The sequence below is a fragment of the Apostichopus japonicus genome, chromosome 8 (assembly GCF_037975245.1).
Source record: "Apostichopus japonicus isolate 1M-3 chromosome 8, ASM3797524v1, whole genome shotgun sequence".
NCBI classification, from domain to species: domain Eukaryota; kingdom Metazoa; phylum Echinodermata; class Holothuroidea; order Aspidochirotida; family Stichopodidae; genus Apostichopus; species Apostichopus japonicus.
In genome coordinates, this window is record NC_092568.1 from 22,406,059 (window position 1) to 22,434,011 (window position 27,953).

General features: G+C 38.4%; 1 protein-coding gene and 1 long non-coding RNA gene across 2 annotated transcripts in view; one reads left to right on the plus strand and one right to left on the minus strand.

Annotated features, from left to right (window-relative positions):
- The window catches only part of LOC139971197 (uncharacterized), a 56,843-nt gene that overhangs the window by 7,743 nt on the left and 21,147 nt on the right, over nucleotides 1-27,953 (plus strand). The window lies entirely within an intron of this gene.
- Nucleotides 1,372-19,258, minus strand: LOC139971196 (gremlin-2-like). Its single transcript, XM_071977453.1, has 3 exons — nucleotides 17,838-19,258; nucleotides 7,273-7,557; nucleotides 1,372-3,680 (listed from the first exon to the last, which is right to left on the minus strand). Exons 2-3 carry the CDS (start codon nucleotides 7,513-7,515, stop codon nucleotides 3,351-3,353), a joined length of 573 nt encoding a protein of 190 aa, XP_071833554.1. The 5' UTR covers nucleotides 7,516-7,557; nucleotides 17,838-19,258; the 3' UTR covers nucleotides 1,372-3,350.

Sequence of the window (27,953 nt, forward strand, 5' to 3'; positions counted from 1 at the left end):
ATGAGTCAAAAAGAAGAATGTCAAATTATTTTATATTTACTTTTCGACAAAAGAAGAACGTTGACGCCAATATGACCTCATTTCTGTTGATTTAATATTTCATTCTGAGAAAAACAAGCGTAAGAGTTTTGTTTTCAATTAGATATATAGAGGAAGAGATAGGCTTTCTCTGGTGCCAAATAAAAAACGACTTATGTTTTGTGGTCCAACTGTTTACTGTGACCGAGCAATGACTGTTTGTATACGGTTTCCGTTCGTGACAACCATGCATGTGAAATATTTGATTTTGACATTGATGTGCTCCTACATTATCTAAAGAACAATGTTTATTTAGCATGATCATTAAGACAACAAATTATCATGTTATGAGTTCACCTATATATATACTTACCGCCCCTCCCGCAATTACATTCCTATACTGTCTTTGTTGCCAGAGCTGTAACCCCTGAGTAGAATTCAGAGTTGGTTCAGCTCCAAACCCCTCCGAAAAAAATATATAGTTATTGCACTTGTGATTCAGGGCAAAATTAGCCATTGGAGTGAATCTGCTCTTCCAAGGTTTCAACGCACTGGACATTTCTAACAATTATAGATTTGCAAACATATATTCGTAAAATGTGATATGCTTTTGTAAATTATGCGTAACCCCTGTCCCAACTCCCTGCCTCATCACCCCCTCCCCCTGGTATCGCCTCTGTTACATATATTAAGTTATGGTCTCTTCGCGTCACAGGAGCCATCTCAAGCTGGGTTTCGTGGATGGGATATTGAAACATATACCGACAACAGCTTTTTCGGAAGTCCCGTCCCCTGCAGGGTGTACAACCCAGTGGTAAGGGGAAACCACCACCCACCCCTTCAATAAGGGGAAACCACCACCCCCCCTTCAATAATTTGCTAAAAGAAAGAAAATCTCTGAGTAGTACCTCCTTCTGAGATGTATTTTGTGCTTGAAAATCGCTACCATGGTGAACAAGAAATATCTGAAAATGCTACAGCTTCCGGTTACTTCCGTCCCATGGGCCCAGATAGGGTTCACTCATTCACTGCTCAAGCCAATAATAGTGGGCCCCCTACCATCAGATATATACCCCTCCCTCCAATACATGTCTTCACGTACATAATACAACTGAGGAGGTTATTTAACCCAGATGTATAACAAGTACTTTGTTTTCAGGGAAGGGGAGTGTAAGTGTGGGGCCAATTTACAGAAGTTGAAAGACAATTTTCATTTCGCGCATGAATCGAAAACGTTTTTCACCGGAGAGCCGAGATTGTTGGGGTGGGTGAGGAGGGGGCGGGGTGGGGGTGTGAGTGGAGAGCCATGTGAACATAAATGCAGTAATACATAAGAAAGGAAAAACAATGAAATAGTGTAAAGTCTCAGGACATTGTCTTGATATTTATTTGCACCCTTTAATTTCAGGGAGAGCTAAAAAATAAAGCCATATTCTTAGCAGATAAATTATACAAGAAACAGTTACTATTATTATTATTATTATTATTAAAACGTTGACTGGCAGTCCAACCTATGTTACAGTTTCTTTTTTAGTTTAGTATTATTTACATGTATAAATATATTTATATTGTATATATGCAAGATACTCATCAAGGAAAACCAACATCAGTCAAGGCGAATGAAATTTTTCTGATAAAAAAACAAATGATCTTGGTCGTGAATTTCAAATAAGTTTTAAACAAAGAAAGCAAATCATTTTCAGAAATTCATACACTTTTATATACAATAAAAGCTATTATAGCTGTATACTGATAAGTCATTACTTGATGACGATAAACGGGTTGTTTTCCCGCCAAGAAAAAACAAGAAAAGAAAAAAAAAATAGGTAAAACACATTTACGAGTAATGAGTATAAATCCACATAAATAAGAGAATAATGTTTAGGTGAGTTTTATTACAGCCAAACCCTGCAGGGAGTGAATTATGGGATAAATTATTTTTTTTCATAATATTCTTAAGGAATATGAAGGCCTAAAAAGGAAACATGATAAAATTATTATCATTCCCCGTCATGATATATGTCCGAGCTGGCCTCTCGAAGCATCTATTTGTAGCCTGGCATGTTGTTATATATAAATAACATATGTGCATATATATACGCTTGGAAAGAGGCAACTTCTTGAACTTATTTGGGATGCCTTAACGGTAAAGAACGGTAAAGATCTACCCTTTTCACAATCCGCCCCTTTTTTGGGGGTGGGGGGGGGGTATTTATTTGTAGATCTAGACACTTTGGATTTGTTCTTCATTTCTGGTAGTTTAAGTGTGGACATGCGTACTGGATGCCATGTGCCTTAGCTAATTGTATTTTTTTCATGTATTATGTAATAACTAATCTATCGTATTCACTTGTATACTCTCGATAACTGTCTTCGATTACACGATTACACATCTCCACCTTTTTAACAACAGGGTGACGTTCCTTGTCAAATAGTTAAGTGTAGTAGCTGAAGCAATATTTTTGTCAAGAAGGAGGGAGAGGAGGTCCAGCAACATATATCATACGACACACACTATGCCATCCATGCAAAGGCGTTTGAAGCGGAAATGGTGGGAGGTTCTTGTTTCAATCAAACATATGATAGGAGAAGGTAAACACCACTTCTTGTCACTGTTTTTTCCTTCCCGCAAACAAAGCCTTTGTAACTTTTCGGTCAGATAGTTTCAGTGGAAATATCTTCCACGTCTCAAAGTAGCAAACCGTAACGTAAACTTTAACATAAATATCTGTCGTATTACTATAAAGACCGTCGTTTGCACCCATAGGCGATTCGAATACATACCATACGAGCTCATTTGAGAATGGCGTGTTAACAACATAAAAAAAAACGAAAGTACTAGTAGGACTACCCCCTTAAAAAAAATATATTACAGGATAGGCTATATGCATGATAGCAGGACGTAACATTTTTATATTTGATATCAATGTATTGCAATCAAGTAGATACATTTTGTTACTGATATATAGTTCTTCTCTTTTCGCTGTCAACACCTGACAAAATTTCCTTTCATCATAATCCAAAGAAAACGTTAGAGTGTGACCTCTCAATCTAACACTTCAGAACCATCAATATGACACCTAATTAAACGTCAAGTGTCTCAAACGCTTTTAATTGCTTTCAGCCCATGCCTCTGTTCCTCACGCCTAATCCATTGATAAGCCTTCGTGGGTGTGCATCTTTCGACGGGTCTCCTTACCTCAACCCCAGAGTGTAAAGACGGGTTCAAAATATCATCGCAAAAATTGATGTAACTTTTGTTTTGAGATGTCCCGCGATAGCGTTTGATTCTCAGCTGTGTTAAGAACATCTCTTCCTCCCTCTTTTTAAGATTACGACACATCGATTGCCATACATCTGCATTTCTTTATCCTTTTGACTCGTTTGGTTTTGATTGGTGGATCCTGACCTGGGCATCTTAATGTCACCGTTATGTAAGCTACCTTTTGAGGTTTACAAAATGAGCAGGACTGAAAAGCTTGGTTGTAATCGTTCGACTGTTTCGGGATGTAAAATGAATTACACTGCCCATAACATAATCTGTTCGTGATAATCCGCGAGATACATCCGGGCTCTTCTATCCTTTGTCGCAGTGTGTAGGCTTTACACCAGTCGTCTCTCAGATAACTCGTCCCACTGTCTATAAGTTCCTCACTGGACGGCTGCAGTTTAAAAGAAAGAAGATCAAAATTGACGGTAAAGCTTATCAAAACTGTTGAATTCTGAGAAATATATAGATATATATTTATATAGATATATATTTATATAGATATTTATGCTGGACGATTCTAATGTGGATTTTATTATCAGTATTTGTTATTATAATATATATAAATTATTTTTTCAATATTATTTTATAATTCAAATTTTAGTTGACCTTGAAATAAGTCTCCATTCAACAGCGTCGTCATGACATTGATCTAGTACTCTACATCTCAAAGAATGAAAAAAAAGAAGAAAGTTGAAAACTGAAGAAGACATTTAGGCTACGATCTTTTCCAATTTCTCTTGTTGAACTATCTCTCTTTGTGTTTACACATGACAACGGGGAGGCTACCTCGTTCGTTGTATAAATTCATTTCCCACTGATTCGCCCGCTGTTTGCCTAATTGACTTTGAGAGATTTAAATTGCTTTACATTATTTTCTTACAGGTTTAGAAAACACAATACCACGCAATTGGCGTTCCTTGCTTCGACATTGAACCATCCTCCCTATGAACTCTTTACACAAAACTACAAAATATATTCATTTCTTATCACAATTTTGATGAAGAAAATTCGTCAGGGAATTGATAAATGTCGTGCAAATAGTGAAAGATTCTTAACAACGAGTCCACTATTCAGCAAATCAATTGTGAGAGATATAATACCAAATTAAATATATTACTGGGGGGGGGGGGAAGGGGTTGGTTACCGCCCATTAATATACCTGTATGCAGAACTAACAAAGTTTATTAATACCGTTTTTTTAGTTTGATTACTGGCATCTGGCAATTCTTCATAAAACGCAATCGATTCGGTTTTTTTTCTTATTGTTCCTTATGCGTTTGGATCGTATGGGGTGGTTATTTTTTTCTTTTTTAGATAAGGCCGCGTTATCATCAGGCCATTTTGATTCCCCCTCCGTGATTGAATGGTGTCGGGGGTGGGGGATATTGTGAAGTTGGGACACTATCCTGGTCAGTGGCATCAAGTCACGTGTAATGTGTAAATGATGGGATTAGGCCTATGCAAGTTGGGACAATTTTCGCACATAATTTGGAAGAGACCCTACGAACAGAAGAGCGATCATTGCAATATTTTCGTAAGTTCACGATGTATTGTATACTTAATATATTGGTCTGTAAAAACTACTAAACCGCTGGTGAAAGCGAACCACCTTGCGATAAAAGTTATACACGGTTTTGTGACATGTGATTTAAGGTCCTATTTATTTTATATTTTTGGATGACGATTTGAAAGAGATCCTTATTGGAGAAGGAACAAGACTCTTTATGGTAATCTGAAGAGAAAATAAATTCATAAAAGTCATACTTATGTTTGCATGTTTTAAAATTGATGGTTTTCGAACTCATGTGGCCCAATTGTAGGACAACTGAAGTACGTTTTAATTTTTATAAATGGTTGCTAGTGTGTTGCAATTTGCTAAGTTTGAATATCACATGTGCGCGTGCTTATCGCATATCAAGGAAACCTTACCTTGCAATGTTTGATAAATGTCGCTCTCAACGAAGCAAAAATCAGATACAGAATATTATAGCCTGTTGTTTTATTTACATCTTTTAACCCCAACTTTTATTTCAAAAAATAAGAATTATAGTCTTTCGCAATCAGTATCTCTCTCAATGAACCCATTACTGTAGTACTGTAATACAACGATCTCCATGGTAACAGAGGAACATATATTATTTTGAAAGTTACATTTGAAAATACTGCAATTTATCTTTTCTGTGCGTTCAATATTAGTTCGTTTCCACCCCCAATTGCCCCCCTCCCTGTCATTGCTATGAATAATTTTAATGTCTATGAAAGTTTCGAAATAATCTATAGGTATGTAAGATATTATGTCGTCCATGGGGGGGGGGGTCTTTGGGGGAGGCGTAGTGCCGCTTCCCCTTTGAGAAATTGTGTTAACACGGAGGATGGAGCAAGATGTTGCTATATTTCGTAACAATATTGAAGAATTGTGGACTGCTTAGGTTTCACCGAATGCACACACCTTATATGTTATATATTTATGTACTGCATTGTTCTTGTAATATGGTCCGCCGGGGTGTGGGGTTAACCTCCGCCCCCAAGAAATATGAGTGGGTGCGTCCCTGGTGCGGGTGGGTCCCGTCCCTGGTTGGGTGCGTCCCTGGTTCACCATAGTTATTTCGCAGTGCACTACACGTATATATCTACACATCTCTATATTTGGCTGTATACATGTTTGTTGTTTAGAGGGGTTTGTTTGGACTTTAACACCGTAACAACAAGGACATGCAGCGATTAGGTTCTATAATTTTTAAATCAAAACCTTAAAACATCTTCATTTTCGTGCTGTCTTTGTGAGAGATTTTGTTATACATAAGATAACAAACATTTGAAAACTTTCAGAGATGATATGCAAAGCTATATACGTACATATTCCCGTCTGCTTCCTTCAAGAGGGGAAATATGTCTACTATTCATCGCCTCCATGGGTTTATTGTGATATGGCGCTACCTAGAGCGAGGAACAGTAGGGTTACTACTTGTTCCTCGGAGGGACCGCTCATAAATGTTTTGATTGGAGGATGAATTAGTTCTAAGTGGCGCTGGTTCTATTGGCTTTAATGGAGAACTTATTAGACCCCATCGTCTTGACCCCCCACCCCCCCCCCCACCTTGGAAAACAAAACTTTAATGGATGGAGTTCAAGGAACTGCCATAGATTTCTGGAAGTGGTCTGTTGTCTTAAAATGCTGTAGCTGGTTCATGATAACCTTTAACTGTCTATATACTTATTTTTTGTAGAACAAATTCTCGAGTAAAGAAAAGTAATGAAAAAATTCCTTCTTTTCTCCACCAAAATTCGTTCAAAGGTTAAAGCGACGTTCTTGTTTTATAAATTGGTATGCAGTCCGTAAACTGGAAAGTTGTGTATACCCATAGGGTGCGTAAACGATTGATTGGGGAGGGGGGAGAGACGGCCTCAAACTTTGAGGATCTGTAGGGCGTGTGACTTTGCTTTGGGGGGGGGGCAAACCATAAAATTATCTCAATATTTCCCGACACAACGAATCCTCGGCAGTAGCGCATCTAGAATAGTAGGCGCCAGGGGCGGATCGTTCCCTTGTCACCCCATGCAGGGGATGACGTCCTAGGGAGGGGTCTAAGGGGTTGGTTGTGTATGCAAGGAAGATGGCTGACATCCAAAATGGTGCTAACTCTGTCAAGCTTTCTAACGGTGTTTAAGTTGAGGAATAATCTTTTTTTTTTTTAATTTTTTGGGCTGTGGCATGGAACTGTCATGTGAAACTATCATATTAGATAGATCCCCTTCCAATTGAGCCTAACGTGCCTGGAGATGGTAGGACTTATCTTGCCTTCATGTGACCAGATGACTATGTTATGTATCAGCTACGTCTAGCTTTTTGATCGAAAAGGATGTATTTCGTAACGTCCGTTCTCTGGTTCTTCTATTCTGTCAAACGAGCAAGGATCAAGGGGCATACAACTTTTACCAAACTTATCACAGATGTCGTAACCAAAGTTCAGTCTGTATCTTACCTTTAGTATTTTATCGGGTTCAATCCGCAGTTCGTGAGGGAGGCTCGACCCACCACCTGATCTGTAGGGTCCTGTACCGTGCCGTAATGCATTCATTGGGTTTGTGATGGGAAACTGTGAACTGTCGACAGTTTGTTCACGAGATGCTCCGGGGTGGTTATCTAATGATGAGTCTGCCTGGCTCAACAATGCAGGCAATATGAAAACAAACTGAATTAAAGAACTGAAGTAAACTGGATCCATCTTGAATGATGATGATGATGATGATGACGACAAATTATGATTCTGAAACAGAACAAGAAATAGAAGGAAAACATGTATTTAATAATTTATCGATGGAGAGAACGAAGAAGATAAAAATAGAAAATACTATAAGCAGAACAAATATATTACTAATACCATTGTCATTGGAAACCATTGCTCGAATCATGTTTTCTTTGCCCCAAACTACCATAAAAGCTTCTAAAAAATTTACATCACAGAATAATGTTGTATGAACATGGGTGACCATTATTTGAATTCTAGCACATTCTTTGAATGATATTGCTGACCCTTTATAAAGGTATGGCTTCCTCTTCGCATTTTAATGTCAATCTATAGGCATAAACATACAGTCGACGACACGAGCTTAGTCTTCTATATGCATGGAGACAAATAAACCAACGTTGGCGTCACTCGTAAATAGAATACCGACTTTGTTTTACGACTTAACAAACGCAGGCTGAACAAAACAGTATTTACATATTAAAGCTTCCTTCCAAACTGATGGGAGCAATACAAAGAACCTTTAAGAAGGTACCTGGAAACATCGTCCACCAAAAATGATGAAATTACGCGTGAAGTTTGTAGATGAAAGAAAAAAATCTTTAAATTTGTGAGACACAAAATATTTACAGCTCGCCAGTGCGGAGCCACCAAACATAAAACAAACAAGTCTCTTATTTAGATTATTTTTTACCTAACCGTAAGTCCGTACTCCTATTCTAACACAGTGAGCTATATTCGTGTCCGTCTTCCTCATGTTCTTGGGCTCGGAGGAACCTCAAGTTTATATAGTTTCAAAAGTCCACATAATTTCGTATAATTTCAACACCATTAAGTTTTCAAAAATGGTCACCCTCCCCTTCCTTTAATCCCCCACCCCACCAATCGAACCCCAACCAACGAAAATAATTCACGGGCACGGACTAGTATCTGACAATATTTTTTAACAGAGGAGTGTGTGGGTGGGTGCATTTCCCAGCATGGTGTATATATAATAATATGTTTCTCATGTAAAGTATGATGTGTGCAAGATTTGATCTCTGTATAAATGCTTAATCATTTCCAACAAAATTTAGACAAAGACTTGTTGGTCTACTGCATGATGTATTGAAATTGAAAAAGAATATATTTTGTAATTTGCAACAATTCGCACCAATTCGCATATAACCACCCTTATAACTATACATAAATTGTACCCCTGTCCTCAGACCTGCCCCCCTGCAGACCGGAAGTCCATAACTTTAAAAATCTAGCCCCCACCCAAAAAAAATAAAGATAATACTTGTATGGGCCTGGTACTTGTACTCCGTCTCGGGATATTTGGATAATATCGTGTAGAATCTAATGTAAGATTAACTACTCAAGCATTGTACTCGTAGCGTTGCACTCGTAGTACAAGTCTGGTATCTTGATTGACCTGATCAAGGGCGGCGGAACCGGGGGGGGGGGCACAGGGGGAACGTGCCCCCCCCCCCACTTTTCCTCAGGTTAAAAATGTGCCCTTTGTCTACATAAAAATTGAGGTGTCTCAAGTTAGCAAGTGGCCAGGGAACCAGAATGAACACTCGGGAAGGGCCGTTTCCGGCCATCTGAGGGGTTTGTAGAACCAAAAATTTTCTAGTACGCTCCGCGCCAACCGATGGTGGCGCTCCGCTCAGATGGTCGTGCATACAACTTTGCCAATCTTGGCTACGCCCGTGACTTTTAATGAATTTCTGTGGATCAAACTCAAAGCTATTTCGAATGGAAAAAAAATTGTTAAGATATTAACAAGAAATAAACTCTAATTCGGAAGATTCCTACATTAGCAACTAGCATGATTTCACCTCATTTTGTCTCAAAAGAAAACTTGTTCCTTGTTTCCCAAATTGCACATTGGATATTGCAGTGCTAGTATGCATATTTTCCTTTAGGGGGGGGGGGGGGAGGCGTTGATGGAGTGATGTGTATACACAAATAAGATAATACAATAAGAGTTACAAAGGGTACTAAATATAAGGCTGCATCAGTCCAATCGAATTTCTGCAAAGTGCCCTTTGATGTCGGTGCCCCCCCCCCCCCAGATTAAAAGTGCTTCCGCCGCCCTTGGACCTGATGTCAGGTTATGCAACTCTACCCAAGTACACAGCTTCAATTAGAAACACTGAAAGTCGTTTATCCATAGCATGCCACTAGTCGTATGTGGTGGACAAGTTTTAACTCATTCATGGTGGTCGTAATTCATCTTTCTCTTGTCTTAAATCTTGGACTTGTCAATTAGTTCATCGCTCTCACACCACCCACCCCCCACCCACCCCCCACCCACCCCCCCCCCCCCGATGGAATTGTTTGTTTGATCAAGTCGTACAGAAAGTTTAAGTCCAAAATGCATCATTTCCGTGTTTGCTGTGATTAAAATTCTTGTGTCAAGTTTGACAACGCCGGTCTTTTAACTCTGTGATAAATGAATAGAGGTGTCGGACAATATATAGTATTGTTATACAGGAAAAGGACTACAGGGCCTAAATCATATATCAGAGCAGGTAAGAAGTACTTGTTCAGTATTGTAAAGTTAACACATTAATTCCATTGTGTTTATTTTATTATGGAACGCATAAAGGGTCAATAAATATATTGATGAAGCGTAGTAATCAAAAATAAAATGAAAAGATGTCCATAAAATATGTTGTCATCATTACAATGATATGTGGCTGACGCAAATGACGCTCTGCTGTATGTTCAGGTCATATGACGTCTATTAAATGAGTTTTACTTCGCTCCCCGCTTACCTGTCTCCCCACAACCTTAGTACTCTCGTTCTACCGTGCCTACACTATCCTGGTTTCATTACAAGGATTAAAAGGAGAGGTCTCTCATCTGAAACGTACCCGTTCACTCGCTTTATAAATACACATCAGCTCATGAATGATAAAATGAATGTTCATTTGCTTTTTTATTTCTATTTTATTTCAACTTTTTTTTTCACGGGGATAACTTCATGGTTATTTGATTATCTGTAGCTGTAATGTCCATGACGATACTCTTACCGACAATAAACAAAAGTTCATTACATTAATGTCACCCTTGAGAAACTTTGTTACATTTCACAATAACCATCAACCAGTGGCTTCGAGAACCAGGCCCGGGATAAATATGTCACCGCGTTTCGTTTTGAAGTCATATTGTGCTCAAGCTGTAAAGTATATCATATCTTTTTTAATTATTTATCCCATAATTCTCCCGGGCTCCAAGATTGACTGTTGGCCCCGGGCTGTTACCCCCTGGCCCCTCCTCTCCGCAGGCCTATGGTCAACACTTAGTTTACGCATATGCTTTCAAAACAAACTTGAATCAAGCCGCGTTGACACTCTTCGTATGAAAATATGGCATTTTTGTCTTTAACTGCATGCTTGTTAAGCCTTATTATAACAACTAATTGAATCCTTTCTACTCCTTTTTAAAACGGAGAAAATATTGCATACTTAGGTTGAAATATTCCATTAACTATGATGCAGAATTGAATTTGGTTAGAAACTTTGAAATGTGATTGTGGATTATTAGGATAGAATGGTCAAGCAGCTGTTTATATGGATCACAGTACGTGTAGTAATATTACAGACAATGTTGTATGGATGTAAGCCTTCATGTTTGTCGTGACATTGTCTCCAATCTAAATAAATTATTTTAGAATTAAAGTATGAAATAAATATGAGTTTGGATGGGAGTAGGGAGGATGGCGGAGTCGGCGTGTGTCTTTGTGTGTGTTGTGGGGGGGGGGGGGGGTGGTGAGAGAGAACGAGGGATACTTTAAAAGTTTACTTGCAAGTTCCCAAGATTTGATTTTCAAATGTAGCTGGCCTCAAAAGCTCGTAGTTACCTCCACGGCATGTCAAAAATCACACCGAGTCACCAATGATAACATGATTCAGTTTTCCAGGAACTATACTAGAAAGTAAAACATATTATGTTTGTTTTATAATTAGGGCACCACGTCGGCTATTATCGCCATTTCCTATAAAATTGATTGTATTTAAATAAACCCAACAAAAGAATTTTCCCTTTCACTAAAGAAAGAAACTCTTCTACTTTCAATCAGCAATGAATGAGAAATGAAATAGAAGGATTGATTTTTAAATTCATTGAGACAAGTTCGTCTTGGAATTCGTCAATAATTTGACACCACGTCGATTATTCCTGACGTGTTGCTCTTATGAGTATGGCTAGGGTGTCCATCTGCGCCAAGGGGTGTGACTTAAATCGTCTATACCAACAGTCAAAAATTGAACTACCTCCAAGGGCCACTTTGAAAAGTAACTAGCCCGCGGGCGTCATTGGTGTGTTGTGACCTCATAGGATTGGGCTGTCTGCGGGTCACATGAGGTCAAAATCCTGAGGTAAAATTCGGTTAAAAAAATCTCGAAAATTAACTTGATAAAGTGATTTGATGACATGGGTACATAAATAGGAATTGACTGCTAGTTAGGTTGCGGACATGAAGTCTGCGACAAAGTGAACAATTGTACTCAGTATCTTTCTACGGCCGATGTATGTAGGTTGTTGAGTCAGACAAAATTAGATTAATATTTTCGTGGTTTCAAGCTAAACGTTTGAACATACCGAAAGCGTCTCGTTTGAGCTCATGTTGATTCATTATGTTCAATGGTAAAATGTTAGTCATTAGCTTGTTATAACCAGTTAACTGTCATGTCAAATAGTGTAAATAAGTTTTGAAATTTACCAACATTTCTAAAAATTTCACTTATACCCTGGTGACGAAATCTTGAGGATCGAAGGAAATTTATCAATTGCTCGAAAATTTAAACTTCAGTTTGGTAATAATGTGGGCAATTGCAATTGTATTTTAGTACAGGTATAGGCTAATAAGGTACTCGTGATAGGTTTGGAACCATCATGCCCGGATATTTAGTAACTTCTTATATATATATATATATATATATATATATATATATATATAGATATTTTGCACTGGGAATACAATCACTGATGTAGAGTATAAGTGCGTTAAATTTGTCCAAAGTGGTTAAGTCTGAACCAGAAATTCAGAGAGTTCCTGCTCCCTCCACCATTATGTATAGAGTTGTATCGTTCTGTCTGCCCGTGTCAAATGGTGTAGTGTACGTTTGAAAAGAGCACCCTCTATTCTTGTAAAGCGTTGCAGCCTTTATGGAACACAAACTATGTCTGTTACAATAAACACGATTGCAAAAGGAAAACTTTGAGTGGATGAAGGTATATACATTTTTGGAGGGAAAAAAGTTGTTAACTTGGCATATTTTATTACCGATGATCCGACCGTCACTTTCAAAGGAGGCTAAGTTCCTTCTTACAGTGTGTGTTTGATCTGTTAAATATGTCGTAGACTACAATGCACGTCAACTTTGTCTTAAGGTTTGAGATTTTATTATTACTTATTACTTTCCCTTCAATAGCCTTTCGTGTCGAACTTAAATCCATGTGTTCAATTAACCAACTCATAAACATGTCCCCGTCTTCCTCTTAAACTTGCACTTCCCGATTTGGAGTTATTTTTTATCTTTTGTACATTTACGTACACTTGCAGGTGCTATTTTTTCATCTTTCTACATTTTTTTCTTAACAGAAGAGGCAGTTATTCTACCGGTTTCTCTTCATTTTCGAACTTTTATAATAGAAGTGAGTACCACCCTTCCCTGCCGCCCCTGCCCCCCCCCCCCATGATAATCAGTAAGAATCGCGATTTGGACGCCTCGTGAAATGACGTCAGAGATTCATTACGCGCACACGTGTGGTAGTGATCTGTCATCGAATTCGACAGTTCACATACTTTCTTGCGCGACCTGATTACATGCACGCTTCTATACTTTCACCAAGTTTGTAACTTAAATATTGCCGGTTATAAAAACGACGGAAATATTCTCAATAAACTTCCAGTTAATATATTGTTTTCTTGCTATTTATTTCACTAAATGGGAAGATAAAAGAACCACCAAAATCTTAGATCTTGTTTGAGTCTTGATTAACTACTAAAAGTTTTATGAGGTTGAATAATTCGCCATTAGGGTCTGTCCATTTGACATTTAGTAAGTGAATAAAATTGAATCTAAAGATTTATTTTGCTGTCAAGGTCCGTTATCAGTTCTGTCGAGAAAAATGGATACTGCATGCATACGATGTACGGAAATGAAATTATGAGGGCGTCGTCCACGCTGGCGCGAGTAAGCGAAAATGTAGACTGCAATATATATAGATATAAATACATATATAGACTAATAGATACATAGACATATAGATATATATATTTCTAGACATATAGACATATAGATATATATATAGATAAATAGATATGTAGATGTATAAATACATAAACATATAGATATATATCTAATATCTATATAGATATATATCTATATATATATCTATATATCATATGTATATATAGATGTATAGATATATATATATATATATATATATATATATATATATATATATGTTTGGTACAGTAGTCCCAGCAATATTGTCAAAGTAAATTATAAGTGATCATAAGATTAATTAAGATTAATAATTAGCGTGTTAACAGTAATTACTGCTTCATTTTCGTATTAATATCAATCACGCACACAGAACGAAACAGGGAATTTCCGATTGTTGGAGTTCTCTTCATTAGTCCAACTTGACCGTCATTATTTTTGACAAATTAACGAGTTGTATCGAAAGTTTACCGAAACAGGGAAACACAAGCGTAACTATCAACGTGTGTACTACACTTAGTGATTTGAGTGCGTAGCCCAATCGCCCTTGGCTGAACATCTTAACACCGGCTATAAGTCTAGCAAGCTTTTAACAATCAAACAAACAATTGGGAGGGGGGTTGAGTGGGCGAGGGGTACCTTTAGAGGGGCTAATACAATCAGGCGCACCGCTATGATCAAGATGGGGAAATGCTTTTAACATAAAAAAAATCCTATGCATGAGTAATTGTTCCGTTAAATCGGAATGTTTTGCCAAAAATGTTTTGCCAATAAATATCATAAATATTAATTAGCTCCGATATGTGTCATCCATGTTGCTGAAGCCTATACCTATATTTATTAATCTCATAGAACCTGACGATGTAAGCCAAACCATTGTGAAATTAATTCTTCCGTTTCTCATTTGATAAGGAAATCGATTAAGAATTGAAGGTCACTGTTTTTCCAAGTAATTGAACACGTCTTTTGATGTTGTCACGGAAAGAAACACGCAATGTTGACAAAAGTCGGAAACTATTATGATATTTGTGCTTGTAAAAGAATGCATGAAATTTAATAAAATAAGACACGAATGAATGAATTAACTGTACGAATAATGGTGACGAAACAGACGCGAGTGTGTGGAGTAGGGAATGGGTGGGTGGGTGGGGGGGGGGGGGTGGTATCCCTCCATTTGATTCCTTTGTTAGAACAGGTCTTCCAAAGATTGGGTTTCGCTTTACTTTGACCAGAAATGGCCCTTAACCTACTTTTTGCACTTTCTTACTATGAACGTGACATGACCAAAACTGTCCAATATCCAGCAAGAAACATACTTTTGACAGGATTAACCAACTACTAGGGAATAAACTCCAAGTGTAAATCAATTGAGTTACAGATCCATTCAGACATTCCCTTTAAAATATTTACATGAGTATATGAACTCTCTACAAAATCAAACTTTCCCTTAAGTACAATTAAACGTGTAGACAATGTTTTGTTGAACAATGCCAGAGAAGGTTATAGTAAACTCTGCTAACCTTTGACCTTGTCTTGAGACCCAACATATACATGTGAGGATAACCAGGTCTGCTAAAGTGAAGGTGCAAAAATGGCAACTAGTTTGATGTTGAGAACCTCATCAAATGTGAGCTTGAATCATTCAGCCTGTAGATCGCAAACTACTCATTATGAGCTTTAACCTCTAAATCTTTTGCTTTCTGTAACCCAACTATCAATTGATAATTGTTTTCACCTTGTTAACTTCCAATCCTAGTCAAAAAGAAATTGTCCCTGTTGTCTTCAACCTATTGGACAAAATTGGTTCAATCACTTGACAGTCAATCTGGCAATTAATTATGCCTTTAATTGACCTTTGCCCTGTTATCCATGTACAAACATTGTGCTCCATCCACCAATCAACCATTCACCAACTTTCATGCAAATCAGTGTCAATAACTCGGAAAAGAACCAATGTAATGATTACATGTTTGACCCCCAAATGACCTTTGATCTAATTTTTGTTTGGACGTATTCTATGAGTGTGTACAAGAACAAACATATATAATATGCCTATTAGGAGATATACTGTAAAATAATACATATAACACCAAACGCCACCAGGAAATATTTGAATCATCTCGGGGTAAAACTGTATATTTCCTCTATCTAATACTCGTCTTGTATAAAATGAGTTTCTGTGAGTGGATTCTGTGTAGCCTACTGTGTGAAAGAGTTACATAGACCAGGGAGCTGCTATAGACATTCAATAGCAGTCGTAACGTTGAAGAGTAGGTTTGCAAATATTAGGTAGCTTACGGGACACTCTAACAGTGCCAGAAGGTCCCTCATTCTAGTACCACCGTGATCAGAAGAATATCTCTTTCCCCACCCACGCCTTTTCAGGCTGTCGCAATAAGATATGGCAAAGGGAAGAGTACACGGGGACCACAAAGACTGCAATCAAATGGGTATTTACGGTTTCACGAGGGTAGGGTAGGGGGGCGGAATCCCCTCCACAAAACTTCGATTACTCTCACGCATCCTTACCTCACCCAACAAACTAATTCATTTCTGTCAGGTGAGCCGCTGGCATGTGACGATCATAAATGTACTCCCCCCCCCCATTCCCTCATCACCTTCCCGCCCCGCCTCCGCCCCCACGTATACACCACCTGAACAAGTGAAGTTCAAAAAGACACGTCAACACGCTCTTAGATCCACAGATGCAAACTGTATAATGGGCCGAACTATTTGTGACTTCCTTTAATCCCTATTTATTTGACATATATCGTTTGCAGCAATTAAAACGAGTGATCGAAGCATGATTGTAGGACATTCTGACGGATTTAAGCATGAGTGTAGGACATTATGGCGGATTTAAGCATGATTGTAGGATATTACGACGATTTGAGCATGACTGTTGGACATTATGACGGATTTAGGCATGATTTTAGGACATTATGACGGATTTACTCATCGAGTAAAGTATAAAAACTGCATACCTTCTTTCTATTTCTTGAGTATAACATGTTAAACAAGGAGACTATACGCTATTCTTAAGCCATATTTTCCGGGCCACCTCCACATTATTGAACCCGGGCCCGGGCTGTAGCCCCATTCAGTCCCCAGTCCCTATCTCTTGCTAGGCCTGTTCATGAACAGCATTGTATCGCAATTGTGGTGTAAAGAATATCGACAACTCTAACACAAAGGGTTGTATTAAAACTTTAAGTAACTTTTAAATACCACCAAAAGGGTTAGATAACTACCGTATGTCAACATAACCCCACAAAGTTATAATACCGCATACTGCAACAAGCCTCAAAGAATGTTGAAGTGACTTTGTAACGGCCGCACGTACATGTCGAACTCCTTTCAGAGAATGTTATAGTTCTATCAAGAGCTGATATATACATGTCTTTTTTTTTCTTTCTTTTTTGCACGTCAATGCTCCTTTAAGTAGGCTAATTACCCAACCCACTATCTACCTCCTATCCTCCCTCATGCCCCCATCGTCGATGTACCCTGCCCCCCACCCCCCTCCACCCCACCCCCTCCACCCCACCCCCTTCTCACTGAAGTAAGAAGTGACATGTAAACATCAATCCGTGCCTCATCACATTAATTATACCACCAACTTCATTAAGTCGTTTTGCTTATTACTTTATACATACACACACACACAATGTAGAGTGACGACATTCTTAAAACAAAGCATTATTAAGTCAGAATCAACATATACGATCATATCTACATATAAATATATCTTTAATTAATTTTAGGTGCGCGACATTCTAAAATTCGATCACGTTACCTATATAGTCTGGAGCTGTGTGTGATGATTGTGTTCCTGTGATATTTATGCCGTGCACCCAGTCCCTGCTCGGTTTATGAGCAAAAGTTACTTTAACGAGAGTTAAGAACTGATTGATTCTATATTTTAGCGTGTAAATGATAAACTCTATGACTTTGTATAGACTAATAAGTGGTGGTGGACCAGAGCGAGAATGAGTGAAGCTATATTTTCCGGTACACTTTATTTCCCTAAAGCAAATTTTAATATAGAAATATAAAAGTAAAATATTATCTCACCTTTCAAATAGTATTGAGTGCCGGTAGTGATACTTGTTTAAAGTCCCACTTTTGTTACATCGATATCGACTATTCGCTCTCTCTGGCAAAATAGTTCGAATTTAGTACTTTTTGACAGCCCCGCCGGTTTTTACTATCTTGCGTTTGTTAAAACCAGACTAATCCACTTTAAGATAATTCTCAAACGATAGAGAGTTGATCCATCTGATTATTGACTTGAAATCAGCAATGAATTGAATCTTGCAAGTTTTCCAAATAATAGAATTAATAACGAACGTGGAATTGACAAACTTCAGAAAGAAAGACAAAAAAGAAACCCTCTCTTGCGTCCATCGATCTCTTTTAAATCTCTCTCGAATCTGGAAACGGTATGTATCGCTTTTTTGTTTTTTTGTAAATCGAAATGTTTCAAAAGTTGCTTCTTCCTTCGTGTATGATCAATAGGGAACTAATTAGCTTGGAAGATACGCTGATAGATAACAGAAGTTACGAACCCGTCCGTGGCTGATTCTGAGCGACACGTTGTGGTTCGGTATCGTGGGACGGTCACATCCAGTCCAGTCCAACTGTCGCCAAAACCGGGTATCGCATAAATTACAGGAGTTTACAAAACCGCCACTTAGAAAGACGTACTGTTTCTTTTGTAAGGTAACTGTCAAAATTTGACCTATAGTGTTTGAAGGTTGGGACGTTGTAATGAGGATGATATTGATCGGAAATATTTTGGTTCAAGTCCAATTAAATTGCATCGACACCTCCTATGGATTGGTATACGACTGTTCTATGGTCAGTTTACTCAGGTATCTCCAGCAGATTATGCAAAGGAACAGATCTGAATTTCGAGAAGAAAAAAAACTTTTGCGGCAAACTTTTTTTTTTTTTTTTTTAAAGACCTACACGCGACCACGAAACTTGACGCCTTTGGTCGTTGTTGGACTCGACAGATAAAGAAAAAGTTAAAGAGCTTTCGGAAACACTATAAACATTGAGAGAATTATATCTGTTGACGAAATAGCATGAAATTCCTCACTCAAACGATCTCTGTAAACAAAATAAAATCCAATGTAAAAACAGAAGAAGAAAAAGAAGAAGAAAATAAAGGGAAAAGATGATGTCACACTTGATCCCAGAGAGTCTTAGCTGACATGAAGTGGCTTTACTTTTTATTAGACTTTGGAGTTTGCTTGGTAAGTCAAGCAAGTTCACGTAACGGATATGAACAGTTTACCGTAGGCAAACATACACCGGCTATAGCTAGTGGTCCCAGTTGTAGGCTGTTGACTGGCAGACGTCTAACTCAACTCTAGTGGTGACTGCCGAGCGGAGTCGACTTTAAGGAAAGCCGTGATACGGTTTTAGTGGTTACTAGGGAAATGGCGAGCTGAATTCAACCAACAAAAAAACTTCGTTACGTTTTAGTTTGGAAGTTGTCTAGTATATGTCTTTTAGGGAAATACACGTTGGATTATTCACTACAAGTCTTTAATGATCTTGTTTGTTGAAGTTCAACGTGACACTGTATGGAACTGGTCTCGAAACGATCACTTTTGATTGGTTTGTTTACAAGACGTCACTCAATGCGCCTGCGCAAATGATGAATCTCCTCCACTAATTGCCATGTTGGCGCCGCCTCTTGTATACTGCTGTTTCTGCTACTTGGCACTTCGAAATGACGATAAAAATAGCCTCCTGCTAAGAGTTCCTACCCACGAGGCAAGATCGAATAGCATAAAAAACTTTGCAAAAATTCTTCGGGAATGAACCCTTACTCACTGAAGCAATGTAGCGAGAACTTATTTTATAGCAGAAACTGATACTTGTCATTTTTTTTCTTCCTGATATATCTGTGTGTGTGTGCGTTTAGTGTGCTTGTTGTAATTTTCTTTTTGTGTGGCTCGTTCTCTCACTTTAGACTGTTAGGCATCTCTGGCGCTTGTTAGTCGGTCGAAGAGCCGGGCAGCTGGCGGGTTGATAGACCAGCCGGCTGCGTCGGGGTCGTAGGGTCGCATCTAACTTGTTGTTCTGTTTGTTGTGTTACGTGGGTTTGAATTACGACTAAAATCAGTTACATGTTATGCGAAACGGTGGCAAGGCAGGCGCATCATTAGACCATGTCCAAAAGTAAAACAATGTATCCGCTTAGTGTATATCTTTACTTCTCTTTTTTCTTGTGTGTTTGAAGAGAATTTTTTTCCTTCTATAGTTTTGCGTCTTATTATTTTGTTTCGTGAGAAGGAGGAGACGCATTTTCAGAAGCCCAGTGACATTTTCAGGAAAAGGATTTTAAAGGTATCATATGGCGTATCACCTATTATCCCGATGTATAACTGAATAGTCTCAGGTAGATATGTCTGTGTGTGTATGTATGTCTGTGTGTTGTCTGTAGATGACACGTTTATATGTCCTAGAAAATGTCACCTCTCCTCTATACTCCCGAATTGTTCACAAATGATAAAAACAAACATTAGAAATGGACGAGACGGGGAGAAACAATTTAAACAACCGCAATTATCATTTAAATTGGTTTATCGAAATACATTGTGTGATTAATGAAACTGCTCTGTCACGCATGCGTACGCATGCGTGGTTAAAATGATTGCCTATCGTCATTGGTGTTCTCATACAGAGAGATGAAACACAGTATTGCATTGAGTCGTGTTATGGTCATATCCACAGCATTGCAATGACCGATAGGTCCACCTTGTCATTACGATTCCGTAAGCCATTTCATGTTTATTCACCAACATTATAGATGAAGGGCATTTTTTTTTTTTTAGGTTTCTGTGACCGTCTCATGTGACGTTGATTGATCACGATATAAGTGACATTGGAACAATTGGTTCATAATTATCGTGAGGTAGGAGAGACTAGTCTGTCGCGCGAGTGACGTAAGGGTACATTATCTTGAGCTCTTGATTTGCGCATGCGCACAGTTTGACATCAGGTAAAACTAAATCAGTTCCGTGATCCTTCTAGCTTTACTCTTCTCTTGCTGCTTGTCATAGACGAACACGTACCGCCTGAAAACCGAGAATGTGACTTTGATGCAGGGACCCCGACACATGGGTTTCAGAATGAGGTACGAGGGGGCACTCCGCCTTTCTCCACCTCTCTCCACCTCTCTCTCTCTTTGAGAGACTACTACGAGTATACGCAAGCTATAACCCAATACATATAGGGGGTTTGATGTAGAAGTCAATTAGACAACTCTTTAACGGTTATAATACAAATGTTCCTTGAAACCCCATGCAGTCGGGAAGTTTTCGGCAATCAAATGATAAAATATTGTATACGTCTGTTACAAACAGCTGCCCGATATGCGTTACAATCACTGGCACAGAAGGTTCTACTTACGTCTGCCAACATATATATGCGGGAAGATAATACTGCAATTCCCCGTGAAACTGTATAACCAGGGAGCTGCGTTAGAGTAGCAGCTCCCTTGTATTACTGATAACAGACCTATACCTCGCAGGTCAGTCTCGAGTAATCGATACAACTCGAATAATCGTATACGCGGTTAAACGGCGGTAAAAGGAATAATTCATATCGATGTATGAAACATTGATAGGTTACTTGTACCGGAATAATTCATGCTGATGAGTAAACTGACAGGGTCATATACGCCTACATGCGACAGTCACAAAGCCTGCCCTCAAGAAACAAGAAAAGAACGAAGAAAGAAGAGGAAAACGCAACATATCCTTCTGACTATCATCCGGGAATCTTATTAAATACCCAGGGAGCTGCACAGCTCCCCTGGTGTAGCTATACCATAGGCGCCACTCGTATCATGCCATAAATTTTACATTCGTTCGTCAAACTCATTATAAGCGACGAGCTACACAGCCAATGTGATCTGTAATAAATAGAGGGCAGTATTCCCCCGTCGTTTAATAATTCATAATCCATGTAGATGTACAGATATGTGCCTAGTATGAATACCTAGTAAATATGTAATGGCTGCGCTATTTGCATCTGAATTATCAAAACTAGACACACAACTTGTATGATACGCCACTAACGGTTGCTTGAACATATTTGTTTAAAAGCAATTGGAGTTGGAAATTTGAAGTCAAATTGTTTTCTGTTGTTTCGTATAATACAATTTTCGAAACTATCAGGTATAAGGGGTGGGGGGGCTGGGGCAGGGCAGGTGTTGGTGACTACAACGTACGTTTTCACGATTCCACACTTGAAGTCTCCTGATCTAAGGCTTAGGAGAATATATTCAAAATAGAATTTAGTTTAAAATTTTATTTTGGGAGGTGAGGGGAAGGGAGGGGAGGGGAGAGGAGAGGAAGTACTATTATTCGCATGGTCGCAAGGGTATGACGAATATACCTACTACACCCAATGAGATGCTTTAAAAAGAATACGCTTCACCTGGCAAAGTTTCCCAGTTGAGGGCCGATTATTTGTCCCAAAGTGAAATCGTTCACGTATGGGTTTGACCAGTACCAGGCCGTTTATGGAGACAACCCCCCCCCCCCCACACACACACACCACTCTGCGCTGCGCGCTCACTTCATCAGTATCCATATATATTTGAAACCTAGTAATTAACACCCTTTTATGCTACACGTTCACGTGGCCTGGGCCCACCGTCAAACGGCGAAGCGACCACAACTCCATTGGTCGCGTGCGAAAACTCATATTATGTATATAGTATAATGTGTGCTTTTATCCGAGTCCACGGAAGGCCGTAGATAACGTAAGATTTTTTTAAGTAGCATATATACGCACGCAGCCGTGAGTTACTATAGTAAAGAAGTTGTCATATTTATCAGCAAATTGAAATATTGCGGATAACTTAGTGGAAGAGACCGTCGCCCTTTTCGACAAGTACTGGGCCCCTCTGGCCCTCTGCACCCTCGTCTGGCGCCAACGTACACTAATTATGTTCATGTTATATCAAGAATGGGTTGCCCTTAGTCTTCCATAAACATCGTACCCCGACATTTGTGTAAGCGATGCCCACCCAACTCGAAGTTACGGTGACAGCTTCTCGGCTTGACAATGTTTTAAATGTCTCTTCACTACATGATTTGCTAAGGAACGATACTGTGCAAATTACTGTTCAAATTTCAGGCACTTAAAGATGTCACGAACGGAATTTTTGAACTGAAAAAAACACATGACTTGAAAATACAAAAACAAAACATTGTCGAGGAATTGGTTGAAATGGTTGTTCGTGTACAACTGGTAGCCAGGATACCACACGAAATTAAGAATGTTATATTCGTGACCTTTGACCTATAGTCTATAATACTACGTAATAATGTTAGCGAGGATCGTAAATTAGTAATAAGATTTCAACACGAGTGAAGGAGGGTTAACTTTAAAATAAAAGGAGAACAAACACACATACACCGAGACTGCATGGGAGGGATCAGCTCCTAATATACGAACTAGCCCTCCCTTCACGGTAGCTGATGGCTCCGAAAGAAAAACAACAAATAAAAAAGGAAAATATAAAAAAAGGAAAAGAAAACACGATACATATATTAAAACATGATTGTTTTATGTAATATAAACAAAGCTAGACCTAGCTGTGTAAACAGTCATACGACCCATACATGTATTGTTTTGTTAAAAAGTGTGAAGTTTATTTGATAAACAGGGGGAAAAAAGAAAACCCGTTGGTATATTTCACGTCTTCTATAAAGTTGGGAATTGCGAGCGTATACATTGGCCCCTGCACATACCTAGTTGGCAATAAATGTTTACTCTGAAAAGTGCACTGCGCTAGTAAAAAACCCAGAGTTTAAGTAGCAGCTCCCTGGTATTATAGTCTCTAGCGAAGGCGTCTTAGTGATTTCATTAAGAACGATTGATTGTTTTTAATGTTATGTTTTATCGAGCTATGACGTGCTTGTCTGGGGGATTTCCCCTAATTACACTAACAATAAATCAATCCTTCAAGCAATTTGTTCACGTTTAAAAAAGATAAAGAAATGAAAAAGGAAAGTGGAGAGGGGGGAAATAAATAAATGGCGACATGAAAATGTATTGCTAATGTTTTTTTCTGTTATCCTAAAGTTGAAAATTAATTAGTTGAAGTATACCAGGGAAGATAATTGCAGTAGAAGCTGCCGACTGAGAAATTATTAACGATGTTTTAAAATGAGGTTAAGTACGGCAAATAAGCCAAACAATGTAGCTATAGGCTGAGTATATGTTATGATTATGCTCTCAATGGCGCATTCGCTTAAATCAATTCCCTGCTGACATGACTGACAAGAGGAAGGGGGGGTGATCGGGAGTTACTGCCCGAGACCCAGGGTCCATCAGGGGACCCAGGATTTATCAGGGAACCCTAGAAAGAATTGTATATTATCAGAATATTTCATTTTTAAAACAGTGGATAAAAAATTAACATTTAGGCCTGCACTGAGGAAGCGATGGCATCATCAATATAGCCTTAAAGATCTGCTTTATTTGGCTCCAATTATAGCAGGCTATAGCTAGGAAAGTTTTGTTATTACGTAATCGACCTGCCACGGTCGTAAATCGACAGTATAGGCTCTACAATTAGCCTGCATAGCTTCTTAACACCTTTAGGCTCATTGTGTAAACACTGTGTGGAATATGTTCATGTCTACAGTGTAGTTAATCATACAGCGTTCACACAAAGACCCTCATACAAGACAAAATATTTGGCAGGCGTTGCAGACTAATTGGTAAAAAAGAGGTCATTTTACGACCAAGGCAGGTCGATTACGTCATCTCAAGAAATTTTCCATGATAGCGTGCTATAGTTGATACCGTCGATACCGGTGAAGATCATTGGGGTCACGTTACATATTTATGCATGAGTATAGTTTATGTGCTTTATAATAGAATCGAGACACTGCATAAGGCAAAAGAAGATACTGGGCAAAACTGAATATCAGTTCGTTGAAATAACATTTAGATTTGTTTCGTGACCAGGATCTATCTTCTGTGATATTTCTTTAAAGAAAAAAAGAAGATTCGTTATTCTTTTAACAATTTCATATACAGCCTACTCATCAATATTATTCACCACCCCTGCGGCGGAAGATGTTACCCTATTATCTGGGTTATCTTGTCGGTCCATCTGATAGGAGGCACATGTCCTGATTTAAGGTAGCACTTCTTAAAATGTCATGAAATATCGTAAGATAATCCGGGATGAGCCTGTGTCTTAGTGACATGTAATACATCAACATTATCAATTACAGATAGTCTTATGTTGATTTATTATCACTAAGAGTTAACATTAATGAAAATTGTGTTTTTTAGTTTGTAATTTTTTATATAAAGTACATAATATCCGTTAGAAAGACATGTCTTGGCCATTGGCCCCTACTTTACCTCCCAACCAGCCGACAGGTGTAACCAGGTGAGCGACACTGAATACTATACACAAATACAAAAAAAAATGAAGAAGGAAAGAAAAGTGCAAAGAAAGAAATGAAAGTTATAGGAGATAAAATGAGCTGCTGAACAGCCGAACCTGGTTAAGAATTAACCTGAACTAGATCTGCTGTATCGTAAATGTAGGTCTGAAGACACAATCACTCTTTGAATGGAAAGGGGCAGTGGCAGGGGCGGGATTTGATGTTTGAAAGTATGGAGTAGGGGAAACACAGGGGGCGGGGGGGGGTCTAAGTCATGGATTGTCCTGCACCTCTATGTAACTCATAGATGTAATATGGTGCAATATTGATATATATATAGGTTATTTTCCAGTAATAGTTGTGTATTTGATAATGTAATTATGCTATCCGCATAAAAGTGTTGCCAAATTTATTAAGCTACATAAAAAGTAACAAATGGTCAATCTTACATGTAATGAAGAGCTGGACGGTGCCCATTGACACTCTAATAGGTGCAACTTTCTTCATTATTATAAATTATATAATAAATTATAAATAAGTATAAAGGTATCGCAAAGTTGTCAGTATTGCGGTGGCATAACCAACCAAGTTACATATATCGAATCGGAAAAAACAGCCAACTCAAGGAAAAAGTAGGGGTTGGGGAATGCCCCTTGCCTCCTGTAATCCCGCCACTGGAAGGGGGCTCTACTCACAAGAACGCCCTTTTCCATCCATCCAATGCACCTCTCCCCAAGCAATCTTCGTCACTTACAAACGCCATTCACTGCTAATTATTTTTCTTTTTTTTTTGCTTTAAAAAGAAGTAAATGTCCATTATTTCGTCATTCTATTGCAAGGGTTCTCAACTTGGCGGTCCACTGGCCTTTGCTTCAACGAATACTTTTTTTCTCTGGCGTACGTAGACATTTAATTGAGAACCGCCGTTCTGATAGTATATTAGTGTTTCATTCCCATACCCACATAAGTACAATCATCATTCAGCGATCTGTATAGGCTTGATTGTAAATTAAATACAACTATTGCTTTGCGCGTTCAAATTCGCTCTTTTCATTAACAGTATTTCATGACATGCGTATTACACTATACCTAACCCGACTCACGAGATTAAGTATAGAGTGAACCATGATTTCAATATAATATGCTAGACAAAACGCAAAATGGTCACATCTTACCAAATGTTTACACTCCCTTGACTTGCCACAACCGTTCCATTTCATCTTACTGAGATAATTCTAAAAAGTTAAGCCTTCCCAACAAAATTTGTGGGAATTACATATAATTTGCGGAAAGAAGACTCTAGCACCATGTCAAACTAGACAAGGGGATCTTAAAAGAAAAGTTATGGGCCTACTTAAAACTGATACGGACCTGGCAAGATAATTAAGAACTAAATGACTAACTTGTATAGAATTCTGGAACCACTGCACTTGTTCGACTGGCACTTCCACTATCTAACGTCTGGTTTCGTTTTCGATGAACTTCAAAACAGTTGTAAATTTCTTATACCAAAAAATCATTCTATTAAAAATTAGAAAATCATTGTAAATCAAGTAAAGAAGAAGTAAAAAGAAGAAGGCAAAAAAAAAAATCGTAAATATAGACTTAAAATGGAATACATGCTTGAAGAATATATAAGTTGGTTTTCATCTTATCGGACAACGTAGCCAAAGCTATAGTATAAATGATGAGGGCGTTTTCTGATATTTTCGGTTTATATCTACAGGGTTTGTTAGTTTTATACTATACCGTATACGGCCCTACATAATTATTGATTGTCAATGGAGCTGAACCAGTTACCTGTGTAATTAGTAATTATGAGTTACTGGTGATATTACTATACTATTCGGTCCATATATACCCAAGCAAATACCCTTCCCTATTTTGACCAATCAAATAAGTTTGTTGTTATCGTCTGCGCCCTCTCAATGTTTATGTAAATAACCCCACATGATGCAGTGACCCACATTTCACAGAATATCAGAAACCAAGGGGTCTTTACTAAGGAAGGGGAGGCGAGGGAGTTAAACGGAATTCCCAACCATCCCCCTTCCCACTTCCTCCCCAACGTCAATCGAATCTTTCATGCTGGATACGTCTCACATATCAAATATTTTAACATATTACAAAGCCTTCGATCAACGGACTTAACCGGGAAGATGGTGGGTGGATTTGCATTTTACAACACACGCACGCAAAGCCTCATACATACACAGGCAAAATTTAAGCTCGAACCGCACATCAAATGTATAGTAAAATATGAAGGAAATGATAACACCATATTCAATGTTTCATCTAACCCCCTTATCCAAAGCAAAATTTCTCAAAGCACATTAGCTACCATTAATTTTGTGCCCAAAATTCGAACTGTTCCTACGTTCCTATTGCGGTCCACACCCTGATGGAAAAGCCAACTAACTGTCACACGGTAATGTAAAGATGTCCTCGCTGATGTTGCGTGTTAAATGTCTCGTATAATATAGCAAAACTGTTACAACAACAATACTTTTATACAGGAATTCGTTTTTGCACGATTCTCACGCAAGCAAGTCAATTACTGTGATTACGTTCATCATTGAACCCACGAAACTTGATCTAATGCCCGGATGTTTAAACCTTGATGAATATAGCGTTTTACCCTTCCAACTACTACAACAAGGAATGCTCCCCTTTTATTGCTTTCATCTCTCGTAAAATCTGACGAAAGCTCAGCGATGTTTTTCACTAAATAATATTGTGAGTGAATGTCCTT